The sequence below is a fragment of the Odontesthes bonariensis genome, chromosome 9, assembly GCF_027942865.1.
Source record: "Odontesthes bonariensis isolate fOdoBon6 chromosome 9, fOdoBon6.hap1, whole genome shotgun sequence".
Lineage (NCBI taxonomy): Eukaryota > Metazoa > Chordata > Actinopteri > Atheriniformes > Atherinopsidae > Odontesthes > Odontesthes bonariensis.
The window spans coordinates 15053236-15067834 of NC_134514.1; the positions used below are offsets into that span (position 1 = coordinate 15053236).

At 40.6% G+C, this 14599-nt stretch overlaps 1 protein-coding gene across 1 annotated transcript in view; it reads left to right on the forward strand.

Annotated features, from left to right (window-relative positions):
- Positions 1 to 14599, forward strand: part of dhx36 (DEAH (Asp-Glu-Ala-His) box polypeptide 36) — a 24509-nt gene continuing 9910 nt past the window's right edge. Inside the window, exons 1-14 of the mRNA XM_075473291.1 lie at positions 1 to 248; positions 335 to 596; positions 1141 to 1271; positions 1409 to 1528; positions 1643 to 1850; positions 2310 to 2348; positions 2516 to 2686; positions 2861 to 2940; positions 7476 to 7550; positions 8232 to 8398; positions 8480 to 8561; positions 8672 to 8812; positions 10583 to 10688; positions 14497 to 14584. Coding sequence (XP_075329406.1) covers positions 345 to 596; positions 1141 to 1271; positions 1409 to 1528; positions 1643 to 1850; positions 2310 to 2348; positions 2516 to 2686; positions 2861 to 2940; positions 7476 to 7550; positions 8232 to 8398; positions 8480 to 8561; positions 8672 to 8812; positions 10583 to 10688; positions 14497 to 14584 — 1660 coding nt within the window. The 5' untranslated portion in view covers positions 1 to 248; positions 335 to 344. The remainder of the gene's footprint in view (positions 249 to 334; positions 597 to 1140; positions 1272 to 1408; positions 1529 to 1642; positions 1851 to 2309; positions 2349 to 2515; positions 2687 to 2860; positions 2941 to 7475; positions 7551 to 8231; positions 8399 to 8479; positions 8562 to 8671; positions 8813 to 10582; positions 10689 to 14496; positions 14585 to 14599) is intronic.

Below are 14599 nucleotides of genomic sequence, written 5' to 3' on the forward strand. Positions count from 1 at the left end.
TGAAGATTTTGACGACATCATCATGCGACATACTAGATGAAAACGAGCAAGCGTTAAGTGTCTTAATAGCTGTGTATTGTTGTATAGTTACTGAGAAGGCTTGAATTCAATTTGCACATGTTGTTAGAACAAAGTCAGCTGTATGTTTGGTTAGTGTAGCAGCTATTTTTTTAAAACTTGAATCTCAGGTTACTTTTAAACAAAGACGTCCAGTAAAGCGTGCAGCTAAGTGACGTTGAAAAATAGCTGTAAGCAGTCTTACATCTTTTTTTTTTTTTTTTTTGCCGCAAATGGTCAGCGGGTGTTCTGACAACGTTTGATTTTTGGTGCTTAGTGACGGCGGAATGAGTTATGGGTATAGCGGTGGTGGTGGAAGACGAGGCAGAAGAGGGGGTCGCGGGAACAGGGATGGCAGCAGAGAGAGATGGGACAGAGGAGGCGGAGGAGGCTCGAGAGGACACAGTTCCGACTTTGACCAGGACCGAGGAGGTGGAGAACAGAGGGACCGTCCTCCTCCACACCTGAGGGGCCGTGAGATTGGTCTGTGGTACGCGCGATATGGAGCTGTGAGGCGAAAACAAGCTGACCGGAGATCGGTACGTGTTGTGGCGCTATTGTACAAACACGTAACGTAATTGTACTTCGTTAGTTGAACGAAACAGGTCGTCATCAGGTGTTTCTGTATCACTGTAGACTGTCAAGTCCCCAAATAACCGAGAGAGGTTATCGACTTCTGATAGAGAACACCCATCTCTGAACAGCCATAATTTTTGCCTAATCAGCTAACTTTGTTAGAAAGTGGGTCAGAGAAGAGTTTGTCTCAACAAATCGGTAGAAGGCCACCCAGATGCCCCATATCATTTATCCGTATAAATGAGTGTTCTTTCCAGTTTTCCAGTTCTAAATGAATTCTGATGATTTTACCAGTGGTGTTCCTCGTTTCCGGATGAGTTATTCACCTATGAAATCATACCCTAATTAGTTTATTTAATGCCCTACCTCAAATATGCATATTTGTTTCTACCTGCACCACATATAGCACTCATTTGTATAACACAGTCTAGTCTACTTTCTAGTTGCAGAGTTTAATTATTCTAAGGTAATGGTTGATGTTTCCCATTTCCTTTAATTTTTGTGTAGCGGGCAGTGGTCCAGATGGATGAGGCCAGAGAGCAACACATCACCAAGCTGCTGAACTCTGTCCAGAATGACCAGCATGGCCTAAGGAGAGATGGCTCAAGGAGGACAGCTACAGATAGGGATGCTCATTGGTGAGAACAGCTTCCATAGGTTCCCCACTCCTGGGTTTCACTGGGTCGTTTTCAAGCTTGCGAGGAAGAAAACTGGAACGCTAGATGCTCTTAAGTGCTGCAAATGTGACTCTAATTAACTTGTTTATGGCCCTTAGTTACTTTGATGGGGATATGCCTGAAGAGGATAAACACAAGGTTGAGGTCAAAGAAGAAGAGGAGGAAGAGGAAGAGGAAATTACTCCAGGCCAGATGAAATCAAAAGAAATGTCACAGCGGTAACTTTGCTTGAAAAAATATAGCTCAGAGTTTGAATGTGCTCCAGAACAATTGTTGTTGTTTGGGCCTCCGCTGTTTTGTTGATGGTAATGAAATTTGATGTGTTTGTTTAGTGACATCTCTGCCGCAGCAGTTAAAGACGAGCCTCCGGAGAACTGGGATGATGGAGATCAGGACGGGAATGACGAAGCAAAACCGATGAGGAAAGACAAGGATCTGGACTTCTTATTTCAGGAAGTAGTCAGAGACAGGTCACTGGATGATTACTTGAGAAGAGATCTGCAAAGCAAGAAATCTGATCGGAAGTATGAAGAAATGCTGGTGAGTTTTAATCAGCATAAAGTTAAATATATACAGTTGTTACAGTTAAAGTTTCTTGCATTAACCGTCTAAAGTAGAACATTATTTGCATTTCTTTTACTATCAAGAACAGAAACACACTGATAGAATAAAGCATCTGCAGCACTGATAATTTACTAAGCCTAAGTGGAATATGGCTCTTTACGTAGAATGCCATGAGATGGCTTGTTTATGGCAAACTTAACTAAACTACATCAAATTTCAAACTTTGAAACCAGATTTTTCAGTTTGTATAATCAGGTCATTGCAAAGTTACTGAGTTGTTAAGCTATTGTGTAGAGTCACTGATTATCTTAGCCGATTGAAATGTGGCAGACTTTTGGATGTGAACATAAAAACTTACCACTATTAATAAAGACGTAGCTACTCGTGATTTTATTTATTTATTTCATTCATTGATTTGTTTTTTTTAATCTTTAGAAATTCAGGGAAAAACTCCCATCCTATGGAAAAGAAGGGGTAAGTGTTTATTTAATTTGTCCTTCAAGCAGTTTCTCTCCTTCTGCTTACAAATCGCATGCTTTTTCTTGTCATGTCCTCTCCTCAAATTTGAAGTCTTCTTATTTATAATTTCTCATCACCTTTATCTCATCTCAATCTTATTTCTTCTATGATTCTGTCAATAGGAGCTGGTGGAGCTGATTAACTCCAACCGTGTCCTAGTAGTGAGTGGGGAGACCGGGTGTGGAAAGACCACTCAGGTCACCCAGTTCATCTTAGATGACCATATCAATAGAGGCATTGGCTCAATATGCCGCGTGGTCTGCACGCAGCCCCGTCGCATCAGTGCGATCTCGGTACGTTCCCAGCTGACTCTCTGTGATTACTTGTGGCTGTTTACCTGCTGATTTTAAAAAAAAAAAAAAAAAAAAAAAAAAAATGCGGTTACTAATATGCATGGTGTCGCGTTAATATTGCTCCTTTTTTTGTGCCTTGCTGGTAAATGCTGTTGTATGTGTTCTTCTGTTCAGGTAGCAGAGCGTGTAGCAGCAGAGAGAGCAGAAAGTGTTGGAAATGGAAATTCCTGTGGTTACCAAATCCGACTGCAGAGGTAAGGAAGTTTTTTCAAACATTTGCTGATGCATGAAATGGAGGTTCTGGACGTTGCTTAAATCAGGCTCACTGTGTATTTAATTGGATCTCAGAAACGTGTTTAGTGATGGCGAAGAGAAAGCTGGAATACTGTGTCACAGTTTTTAGGTTGCTTGGAAGGTTGTTGCTGTGGCTTTCTTACTTTGCTCCTGGTCTGAACTTTCTGGTTTACATTAAAAGTGGTGAAGTTGTTAGCTTTGTCAGAGTCAGGCAGATTTAATCCTATTAAACAGAGAGAGATGCAGTGACATCACAGCTCTTATTCAAATATTGTGTTATATCTAGTTTGTGGGTGACCGTAGAATAAATACACTTAAATGAAATAGATGCTGCAGTTGAGATTTTCCTATGTAAAAAAAACAGTTTTTATTTTGAACAACATACGTCTGATCTACATCATTGTGGAGACATCGGCGGGTGTTTCTTAATGGAATAGTAAAGTTTAATAAGAATAATGGTCTACAGTTTATGGGACGTATGAATGACACTGAATTATTTACGAGGTACAGACAATACAAGTAGGTTTATAAATCTTTAGACACGCCAATGATTTCAGCCTTTTTAGCAAATGACATAAATAAATTCACGTTGGGGACGAATGCAGCAAAGCTGATTAGTCAGTGAGTCACAGTGCAGCGGAACACTGTGTTGTTGAAGAAATGGAATTGAGTTCGGTTCACTTGCAAAGGACTAAACAAAATCCAGAAAGATGCACAATTAGACAATTAAAGATGCTGCGGTGAGGTCCTGTCAAAGCATCACTAAGGAGGAAACCCATCCTTTGGTGATGGACGTGGTTATTACCTGCAGAAGATTGTTGTTGGATGTTTATGTCCGTTTGTCCAGTTGCAATCGAACCCCAAAATAAGAGGATTCTACATATTAAAGAGTTATAATTACCAAACTCTTCCATCCACCTTCAAATCAAATTGGACTATCTGTTGTTCAAGACACAGTTCATTATATTGCTGTCACTTGAACAGATTTTGGTAAACAGCTGAAATAGAAAAATGGTGTGTTGTAGATGGGAATGCTAAATGGAGAACAGGCGCAGGAAGAGATGGATAAAACTGAGGAGAAACGCGCTCGAGCTGAAGCAGGCAGAGAGTTTCTGGAGATGAGGGAGTGGAGCTGTCTGAAATGAACTGCGTACAAAAGAATGCAGTTGGTGGGAGAACGGTAAGACAGGAGGAAAAGCGATACAGGTGATTAACACTAAGACCGTCAAAGAGCTGTGACAGAAAACAGGAGTGAATTTAAGACCCATTTTTACTATTTTTCATCTTTCCTGATGAAGCTGTATTTTTATTTTTTTTTTTATTTTTCATTTGCTTCAAATTACTAAAAGGTGAGAGTCTTTGCTCCCCTGAAAACAAAAACCAAACAATCATATCTTTTTTTTTTTTTTAGTTAGATTCTAGACAATTTAAAAAGGCATCAGAATTTTAGTCCGACAGCTAAGATGTCGCTGCCCACTGGTACGGTCGCTCAGACCACGGGAGCCTCTCAGTGGGTTTATGCAAAAAGTGCTTTGTTAAACTTCTAATGATGCACCAGATTTCCCCACAGAGCACCCACCCCCTTTATTTTTCTTTTCACAGTGGGTAATCGACTTCTGTCAGAACTGAATACAAATTGACCAGATTACATGTCATGTTGTCTTTGCCAACTAAAGGCTATAATTGCAAGTAAGCAGTGAGTTACAGAATTCAGTCGGTGCACGCAGTTACTAAATGAAATGCTTTCGTATTTGAAGCGTTGTTGGGATAAACGTAATGTAGAAAATTGTTTAGAGTCAGTAGTATTAATTGGATTTGCAGTATTCTTGGACAGAAGATAATGGAGAACAAACCCTTTGCAAGCCGTCCTACAAAGTGCAGCTGAATAAGGTTTTAGCTCAAGGACAGCAAAGCTCCAGGGGACAAAAAGAGGCTGGGGCTGATAGATTATTTCATAGCCTTCAAATTTGCAAACAGACCAGTGCTTCCTGAAGAAGACAGTTGTGTGGAGGTAGTCGGCTTATTTGAACAAGTAAAGGCTGCGTTCAGATCCATGTGGTCCAGTCCTCTCTTTTCTTTTGGATAATTTCAAATTCGTTTGTTGCTGTTTGGAGAGAATGACCTCACAGATGGATGTGGCTATGAAGGACTTTGCAGGGCTGTACTGAGTGGTGGAGAATGTTTTGGTCAAAACTAGACATTTTCAGTCTGTGGGTCTCTAACTCTGATGTTATTTCCCTTGGAAAAAGGGATTTTGAAGCATGTAATACGCAGATAGCGGGAAGAAAGAAGACATCGCTCTGTCAAATTTGTGACCAGTGGCAGGCTTGTACCAGCAGTCAGAATAACTTGTATATGACATGAGCCCTATTTTTAAGCCCCTCCTCTACTTGAATATTAGAATTGATGTTGTGCTACTGACTGCTGATAAATATCGGGGTGAATTGACATACTCATTTATCACTCATTTATATTACTGGCCATTGACAAGTTAATGCCCACTAGACAAAAACCAAGGTGACTGGTCTTAATTGAGGACCGAAAGATCTCACTGCTTACTGTACAGAGAGAGCGAAATGAACTCACAGCGAACTGGTCCTTGGCCGGATTGCAGTATAGAAATCATCTTGTGGTACCGCACAGAGAGGATGATTTGTGGAGGTGTTGAGACAGAACCAGCAGCTCCTATTTGCCCCGAGGCACCTCAGCGCTGATTGTGCTCTGGTTCCTTCGGCAAGCTTGGTTTATTCTTATTTTCCAGACCTTGTAAATACTGCGTTATGTGTCACAATGGGACCAGATGTTGATATCCCATCATTTTTATGCCATAATCACCGTTTGCATCGTTGCTTTTGGTATTTTTGAAGTCCTTTTGCTTCATTGTTGTTTCCACTGTGCATTGATTTTGTGAAGTAATTTGTAATCCTTACCATATACTTTGTATGTCATAAACTATTCATTTCAACATTATCTTTGCGTGAAATTAGCCACAGGTGTAACTAAATTATGGCACTTGCATCAACTATGCAGCAAAGCCCTCAAGGAAGTTTAGTTATCTGGGAGATTCATCTGGAAGTTTCTGCTGTTTTTTGAAGATTAAAATAAATGAGAACCCTTATTATAATTTAATGGATAAAGTTTGTATCAGTCTTTAGTACCTTTAATAAAGGATTACTTAAAGCCAGTGTGAAAATGAAATTACATCTGCTCTCCACGCGCGATGTCGAGGATTAAAACGAGAGCTTTGCAGACCTGATGCAACATACCCGTGTGTCTCCTACTCAGACCTGGGGCAAAGTTCTGGGCTTTTACCTCCGTGAGGACTTGTTTTGTGGGAAAAGTTCTCACACAAACAAAATCAGTGATTTACCACAAATATATGATATGTTTTGATGGGATCCGAGCCAGTTTTTTTTTTTTAGGCAGCGAGTGCACAAATGTGGTTTACTCTGTTACAATAAAAGCTATCTTGAATCTAAAAGACGAGGGATTGACCTCTCAGAATGTCATATCCATACTTTATTCAGATGCTGAAAAATAAAGGCTGTACTATGGAGCTGAAGGGACTGAACCTATATCAAAAGCTGAGGATCATATGTGGCTAGATATTTGTCTTATTAAAATATTGTATTTCCACTTTCAATTCAGTCTTAAGAAAAAGGTATCATCAAACAAGGCAGATTGTTTTAAATGGATTTCTCTTTTTAATAATGGGAAAGTGTAATTGTCCATTGGATGTGTATTAAAGAGCAGATTTTTTTTCATTTTTTTATGCATTGTACAGCAAATATTATTGCACTTATCGATTTCTTTCACAGGCAGGCTGGTGTGATTACTAGATATTATAGAACTTGTATGAGCCGTTTTTAATTTAAGATGGGATGCTCTGGAGAAAAAAAAAACAAAAAAAGAAGCACATCTATATTGCTTTTAATTACTTCATAACTTTCATAAATAACTGTTTAGTCACAAATTATTGTTGACATTTCATTAAATGCAACGTACAGCCCAATCCAGTGAACATTTAGAAACTGATCAGGCTTTAAAAAGAATAGTTAAGAAGTAATTAACTAAGAAGTGAATAACCAAAGAAATTTATTTTGACTAGACCCCTAGGATTTTGCAGGAGACCATGAAATTATTATAATTTTTTTTTTATGAAAACATGAATTAAAAATACAGTTAGGCTGCTTGGGATGGCAGTTTGCAGAAGACGAATTTCAGCTTTTATGTGCGCCTCTAAAGGTTGAGTATCATAATGTCGCATTGATAAAAAATATTACTCACCGGGTAAATTAGACACTAGAAAAGATCATTTTGAAGCTGTAAATACAGAAATGTAGTCTTTAGAAGTTTAATACAGAAAAGGTGGATAATGATCAGAAATGGAGTGGAATGTTTTGGGGACCTTTGTTTTTTTTTCTTTACACTGTTTTCATTTAAAAAAAAAAGAACTACAGTCTTTTTTTGTCTTCTGTCTTCTCACATTTCACAGCCGGTTACCACGGAGACAAGGTTCGATCCTGTACTGCACAACAGGCATTATTCTTCAGTGGCTTCGCTCAGATCCGTGAGTCTGATCCCCTCCCGCCTTTCTTTTTCCCCCGTCCTCTCCCTGCCTTTCTACTCTGCGTGTCCTCTCTGCGTCTCAACTCCAGCCGTCCTACCTTTGTGTCTCTTTCATGTCCCCACTGGTTTGCAGTTGGCTCTGCTATCTGTGGAAGATTCATTAGTATGGGTCCCCATCCTCGCAGGCAGAGAAATGAAGACGTGTGCGCGCACACACAGCTTCTGTTGACTGATGCCTTCATGCTCATCTTTGCATTCTGAGTGTTTTTGGAAGGAAAAAAAAGCAGTCAGACCTTGATATCACACTTCATTCTCATTCAGAATTGGCACAACTCGAGTGAGGAAAGAACTTACGCAGTCTTACAGAAAAAAAAAAGGACTTTAAAGTTATTTACACTGCAACTGGCTTTTCATATATTTATATATATATATATATATATATATATATATATATATATATATATATCTCGCCAAACTTTAGATGGATAAGATTTTATTTTTAAAAAGTGGTCATGTCCATTTTTTATAATGGTGGCAAGTCTTTGTGCTGGTAGCCATTGCAGCCATAACATACAGATAAGTTGGCTTTTTCGAACAGACAGACTCTTGACCTAAAATTAGCCAAACCCTTCCCTGTTTTCATTTTTTATTATTTTTTTTTTTAATGCTTTTTTTTCATTAGATTGTTGTCTAGCATCAGTCACCTAGTGTTGGACGAGATTCACGAGAGAAACCTTCAATCAGACGTTCTGCTCGTCATCGTGAAGGACTTACTCAACCTCCGAGAAGACCTCAAAGTCATCCTGATGAGCGCTACACTCAATGCAGAGAAGTTTTCGAAATACTTTGGTACGAAACTCATCAGATCGCACACAAAGTTTTGTCTAAAAGAAAGGTCGGTGCTTATCCTCCGTATCGTTGTCCCCTCAGATAACTGTCCAATAATCCACATCCCGGGTTTGACGTTCCCAGTGGAGGAGTTCCTTCTTGAAGACGTTTTAGAGATGATCAGGTTGAACAACACTGCACCCGAACTCACATGTACACAGGCACAACGCAGCATTCGCAGACACAGACGCACACTTTTTTTTTTTTATAAACTGGATGGTGTCTCTCTGCCAGGTACTGCCCTCAGAATCAGGACCGTCGCCCAAATTGGAAGCGAGGCTTTTGGCAGGGGCGCAACTCCAGATCTGAGAAAGAGGAGAAAGAGGCCGAATACAAGGAGAGCTGGCCCTGTTATGCACGCACACTGCAGGGCAGGTGAGTTGCTGGGAACAGCGGGATAGTTAAATTGGCAGAGCAGCTGCCAGGTTGATAAATGTGTTGTTTATGTGGGAAATTGGAGGATTTGGCTTTGTGGCATTCACATCTCTTAATAAATAACAACCTTTTCTTTTTAGATTTGAACTTTGAGCTGAGCCCAGAGTGCTTAAAGGCTGGATATAGAAAATTCTCATTTTGTCCTGCCTGAAATTTACAGAGAAAGATGAGTGCTTTGGAGCACTCGATTGTTTGATATATTTGTCATATAAATTATTCATGCATCTGCATTACAGTGTTGTACCTGAATGATGGGAGGCTGTGATGTTTCATAAAGTTTGAAAAACAGTTTCTATACCACCATTATTATTGCTCCGGCTTTACTACAGGGGGATTTAAACATTATTACTTTGCTGTAGCTTACTTTTTAGAAAGTCTGTTGAAACACCACATTGCCTGTGTGCACAGCAGATCGATTCCCACACTGATCTCACCTATACAGTATGTTGTTTGAATAGATCCTTGATGCCCAAACACTATAATTCAGAGTCAAGAAGAAAATTTAAGGTCAGGGCCTCTTAACGTTAAATGTCTACATTTTTTTTCATTTGTACTATATAGGGGGGTTCTGGAATGCTAACTTTAACACGGTTAAACTATTTTTCAGCAAGTCAACAATTGACTTTTGCTCTTTTAAGGAGAACAGCCCCTGAACCCAAAAACCCCAAATTTGGCCATGATGTGCCTTCCCTCTGGGTTGAGCTGGTTTATGCATGCTTTAGAATATAACTGCTGTTAAAACGATTTAATGATCTCTGACAGCTCAGTGTTGCAGCGTCTGACATACTTCTGTCAAAAGCTCAGTTTACCCCCTGTGCATATACACTGGGACAGGGACTGTGGTTCAGTTTCATGGCCAAGTCAAGCAAAGTGTATTTCAACTCAACGGAGCATGTAACCAAGCTGAGTGACTGGTGGTAGCAGTAGCCCTCCAAACATTCTTCTCAAGTGAAATCATTAATTTCATGATTTCACTAAGATTATTGCCAAAGAAGTGAGAGAGGTATTTTCAAGACTGTTCTTATAACGTATTTATTACACGGCTGCTTAAGGTGGCTCTTTCAGTGCATACATAAAGCTCAATGCTTTCTTGAAGTAATGTTTTATTTCTGATCTTCTGTGAGTAAAATCCGAGGCACTCGATCCAGAAGTGCTCTGATCTAAGCTCAAGTGCTTCGACTGGCTTTATGTACGCACTTGTTTCAAGATTTTTCAGCTTTTTTCTTTCAATGGCACACGCGAGTGGAAGAGAGAGCGGATTCTTATCCCAATTATTAAGTCTCACCTCTTTGGATAATAACAAAAATAGCCGATAAGCGAACTGTCACGCAACACCGAGCCAAACGAAGCCGGTGTGATTTTGTTCCTGTGTGAGTCGGCATATTTGCATAAACAGGCTGTGCATATCCAGGAGGTCTCTTTATCGACACCATCTCTGTAACAAATTGCCCATACTTACTAGTCATATTTAAGGTTCACCGGGTCTTGGTTTGGGGGGAAAGGAGGAAATGAAACTTATTATGTGACTATTGTTGAACTATGATTGATTGAACTGTGTGATATTTATGTACAAAAACATGTCTAAATCCCCTGCAGTCGCCTTACATTTATCACAGCTCGGCCAACAAGTTGGAGAACAGTGAGTGCGCTGTGTGGCCTTGTTGAATTTTGAGTGAGGGTGCGTATTTATCTTTTGTCAATGTTTTACAGATACTCTAACAGCACCGTTGAAGCCCTGGAGATGTTAGACAGTGATGAAAAGATTGATCTGCATCTGATTTTGGCACTGATCCGTCATATTGTGGTCAATGACGAGGTGAGTGTCATCTAATGTCTGAGGTTTCAATGCAGTCTGAGTTGTTTTTTTTTTGTTTGTTTGTTTTTAGAAAGTGAAATTGTACTGTAGAAGAAGATTACAATTCCATCCAAGCATAGCAGGCTTCTGTCACTGGAGGATGTCACATCTTGAGGATGTTCAGCCTCATGGTCCTGGATGTGAGGGTCTTCTAACATTTCTGATCACTCCTACAGAGCAGTGGTCCACGCAGAAGAGGGTTTGCTATTAAACGAAAGCTACTAAGGTGACTGGAATGGTTAAGCTGACAAATAGAGAGAAGTATATCGTAGCAGATGGAAGGAACGGGTGTAGCTTCCAAACACAGAGTGACAGCAGTTCGGGGAAAATGACACATGACCTGCCAGCAGATCTGTACCGATGAGTGATGAACAGATGTTCTCCCTCTGCATGTCCATGTCCTCTTTTCTCCTTCCACTTCTTAGTTTGTTTCCTCATTTTATGTCATTTCAGTGCTCAGTTCACAGAATGTCATAAAGAGCACTTGTCAATATTGAGAGGAAAGCGATGATGGCGAGGACTGTTTGCACTGCAAGGGCCAGAGCTGAAGGAAAGATGGCAAATCGGATGCACACGTTTGCTTTCACTGTGTTTTTAGCTTATTTTTGTTTTTCGAGCAAAGTGAAACGATTTTAATTATTTATGTTAGTTTGGCGCTTTGTTTGTGTAAGACGTACACAAGAGGAGTGAAGAAGAAGAGAGCCCTTGAACGAGGAGTGAGTGACTAACTCAGACAGACAGAATAATTATCCTCTCACATATGAAGTCGTATCTCTATCAGTCACGGCCCCACTCAACCAGTCGGCCAGCTGATTTGCCGTGGCACTGTAAAAGGCTGAGAGGGAATCGGCTGATTCGCCATGACGGCATTCTGAATCAAGAATATGGCCCGCCTGCGAGGCTTTCAACTGCTATGATTGGTTAATTATACTGAAGAGGTCTATGATTAGACACCTAGGGGGCTGATATGCAGGCATTAATGAGTGCCTGGTAGGTGCAACTCTGTATGTGGGTGGATTGGTGTGTGTGTTGCCAAATAGCTGTCTCGCACTACAGAACTCACTGTGCTCCTTCTTAATTTTTTTGTACGAATTAATCGGACTCTTTGTGTGCTGCATGCATGTAATGGTTCCTTTCTGTCAGGCTGTAACTACGTATGACTGCACACTGCTGACATCTCTCCTCCTCTTTCTTTCCTGCTCATACATTCACAAGCAGTCCCATGTGGATGCCAGTGTTTGAGCACTATTGATAATAATTAAGTTTAATTAAAAGGCAACAGTGCTCACGGCTCTAAAGTTGCCTTTTATGTCTCAACTTTATTTCCCCTTTGTTCCTTTCTGGAAGTGAATCACAGCTCTTTTGAAAGAGTTATTTTACACCAGCTTAGTTTCTTTTTGTCTTGACAGTGTAATATCTCTGTGTGTCTCCACCTTGGGGTCCTCTGTTATTTTCTCTCAAAAACACAATTTTGATTTGGTGCAAAATGAAAATGAAATTTTTTTTGCTTGAGTTTTTCAAATATCACATTATTTGTGACATTGATGAAATAAAAAAAAAAAACAGACTCGCTGAATTTGAAGTTGTTTTCAAGTTGCAAGTGAAAGTCTTTTGTCAGATACTCCTCGTTGGGATGATTTAAAAAAGGAAACATTGCTCAGTTAAGAAAGTATGCCATGCACGTCAACCTTTAAACGTCACACGACACTAAACATTCAATTTAAGTGAAAAGGTTTATACAAAAACATGTTGATATTCCTAATAGGTCAGGGATTGGTATGGGGTAATTATATTGAAACTGAGGCACCGGTAATAACACTGCAACGTTCTGCTGGGAAAACCTGCATCTTAAGGCTGATTTATGCTTCAGACGCAAAGCCTCTGACGCTCGGACGCAGAGCCTCTGCGAGCGTCAAAATCTTGACCACTCCCCCACGCAGAGGCTCTGCGCGCGTTGTCGTGCACCTCAGAAAAATCCTGACTACGCGACAGACGCACGCAGACCACCAACGGAAGTACGCAGACAAAAGCGGCTGTGATTGGTCCTCGGTGTGCCTTTCCGGTTGTCTGTGTGGCTTCCTCCTTTGCATTTTCGCCAACTCCAATAAAAGAAGCTGTTCTTCTTCGATGTCGAGCAACTCCAGATCCATATCTTGCATACACTTTTTTTTTTTTTTTTTGAAAAATAAACACTTCCGCCGGCAAGTTCTCGTCACCGCCCACCGAAATTCTCGCGAGGGGAAACTGCTGTGCGTCCCGAGAAATTCCAGACTGAGGTTGCAGAACCATAACATGAAAAATGGTTCGCGACCAGAGCAAAGCAACACGTCAAGACGATAGACGCAGAACTATAATCCGGCCTTTAGTAGTCACAGGGGAAATTGCTTTGACACTTGCCACCTTCTGAAACATTTTTACAAACCAGTCACCCCTCCCCACACACACACACACACACACACACACACACCTCCCCTAAATGGCAACATGGTAACAGCACTCCAAACAGTTGCAGCCTCCCCCCAGCAGGACAGCAGTGCTCCCTGAAAAAACTGAGAGTCCAAAGTGTTCCTCCAAAACTCTCCATTTACCAGTCCGGTGTGATCTGATGATACAAAAATGTTTTATTTCTGCATGACGGGGCCAAATATTTACCTTTTTTCCTACAATATGCTGAACACATTTTAATTTGATGGTCATCAAATTAGGATGTATGTTTGCCAAATAGAATGAGCTTCTTTATTTATTCTTTAAGTCTTTTCACTGATGTAACATTTTTCTTCAGCTTTGGGTGTTTTAGTGTACAATTCCCTCTCCCGTTGAACTGTTCCCTATGTCCGCTGCAAATATGATGGTCCGCAAGGTACGGTGCACATACAGGAGTGCCTACACCAATATGTAGCATAACTACGCCCAACTTTAGTGTGCCTCAATCAGTCAGAGGCAGTCCGTGGAAGCTGGCTCAACATTTTGTTGCCACTGTTTTGATTAAAAAAAACACAAGTACGAGCCACTTTTTCATTTAGAAATCTCTGCTTCCTGTAGTCTAACTTTCATTCTTCCAGAGCACCTGCCTGTATTCTGAGCCTTTTAGTTGCAAATGGAAGCACGTTTACCGTGCGGCGCTATAATTGCCTCGTGGTCTGTAACCGCAGCTGTTTTAGTGGCAGCTGGTCGTGGCATTTTTGTTCAGTATGGGTCCAGTTGCGTGCATTTTTGTGCGTATTTGCATCTAATTATGAGGGAAAATGGATATCAGGTTGAAAAATCTCAACTTCCTATGAAAGGCTTCTTTGTCTTTCTTTACCGTCGTAGCAATGTAGCATGCCGTTGCGGTAATGTCTTAACTATCTGCATCACGCAACTGAATGGGCAGAGATGTTCTCACTCTGGAATACACGAGAATACTCTTCTTTTCTCTGATAGAATTAGGGTATCTGCATTTTTCCTTGTGGAAGATTTGTTTTGTTTTATTTTATTGTTTTGTCTTTGGTGCTGTGAGAGAATCAAGTACCAATGCAAGGCAGAAGCTGGCCTGAAATGGAACGATGTTGCCGTCATAAAGATGTTGGCAGAGAGTTCCTGGGTCTATCGTGTGGCTGCTGGGAGCTGAGGGCAAGACATCTTTGTCTGACTTGGCTCAGCTCCTCCAAGGACTCTGGCACCGTGTTCACTTGGCACTGTAATGGCTGTTTTAGTTGCTGTCAGCATTTTTTAAATTTTTTTTTTCCTGTCTGCTGTGAATACAATGGTTGTGTCATTTCTTTGACAGGAAGGAGCAATCTTGGTCTTCTTGCCCGGTTGGGACAACATCAGTACTCTCAATGACCTGCTCATGGCCCAGCAGATGTTCCGATCAGGTACGCATATTTGAC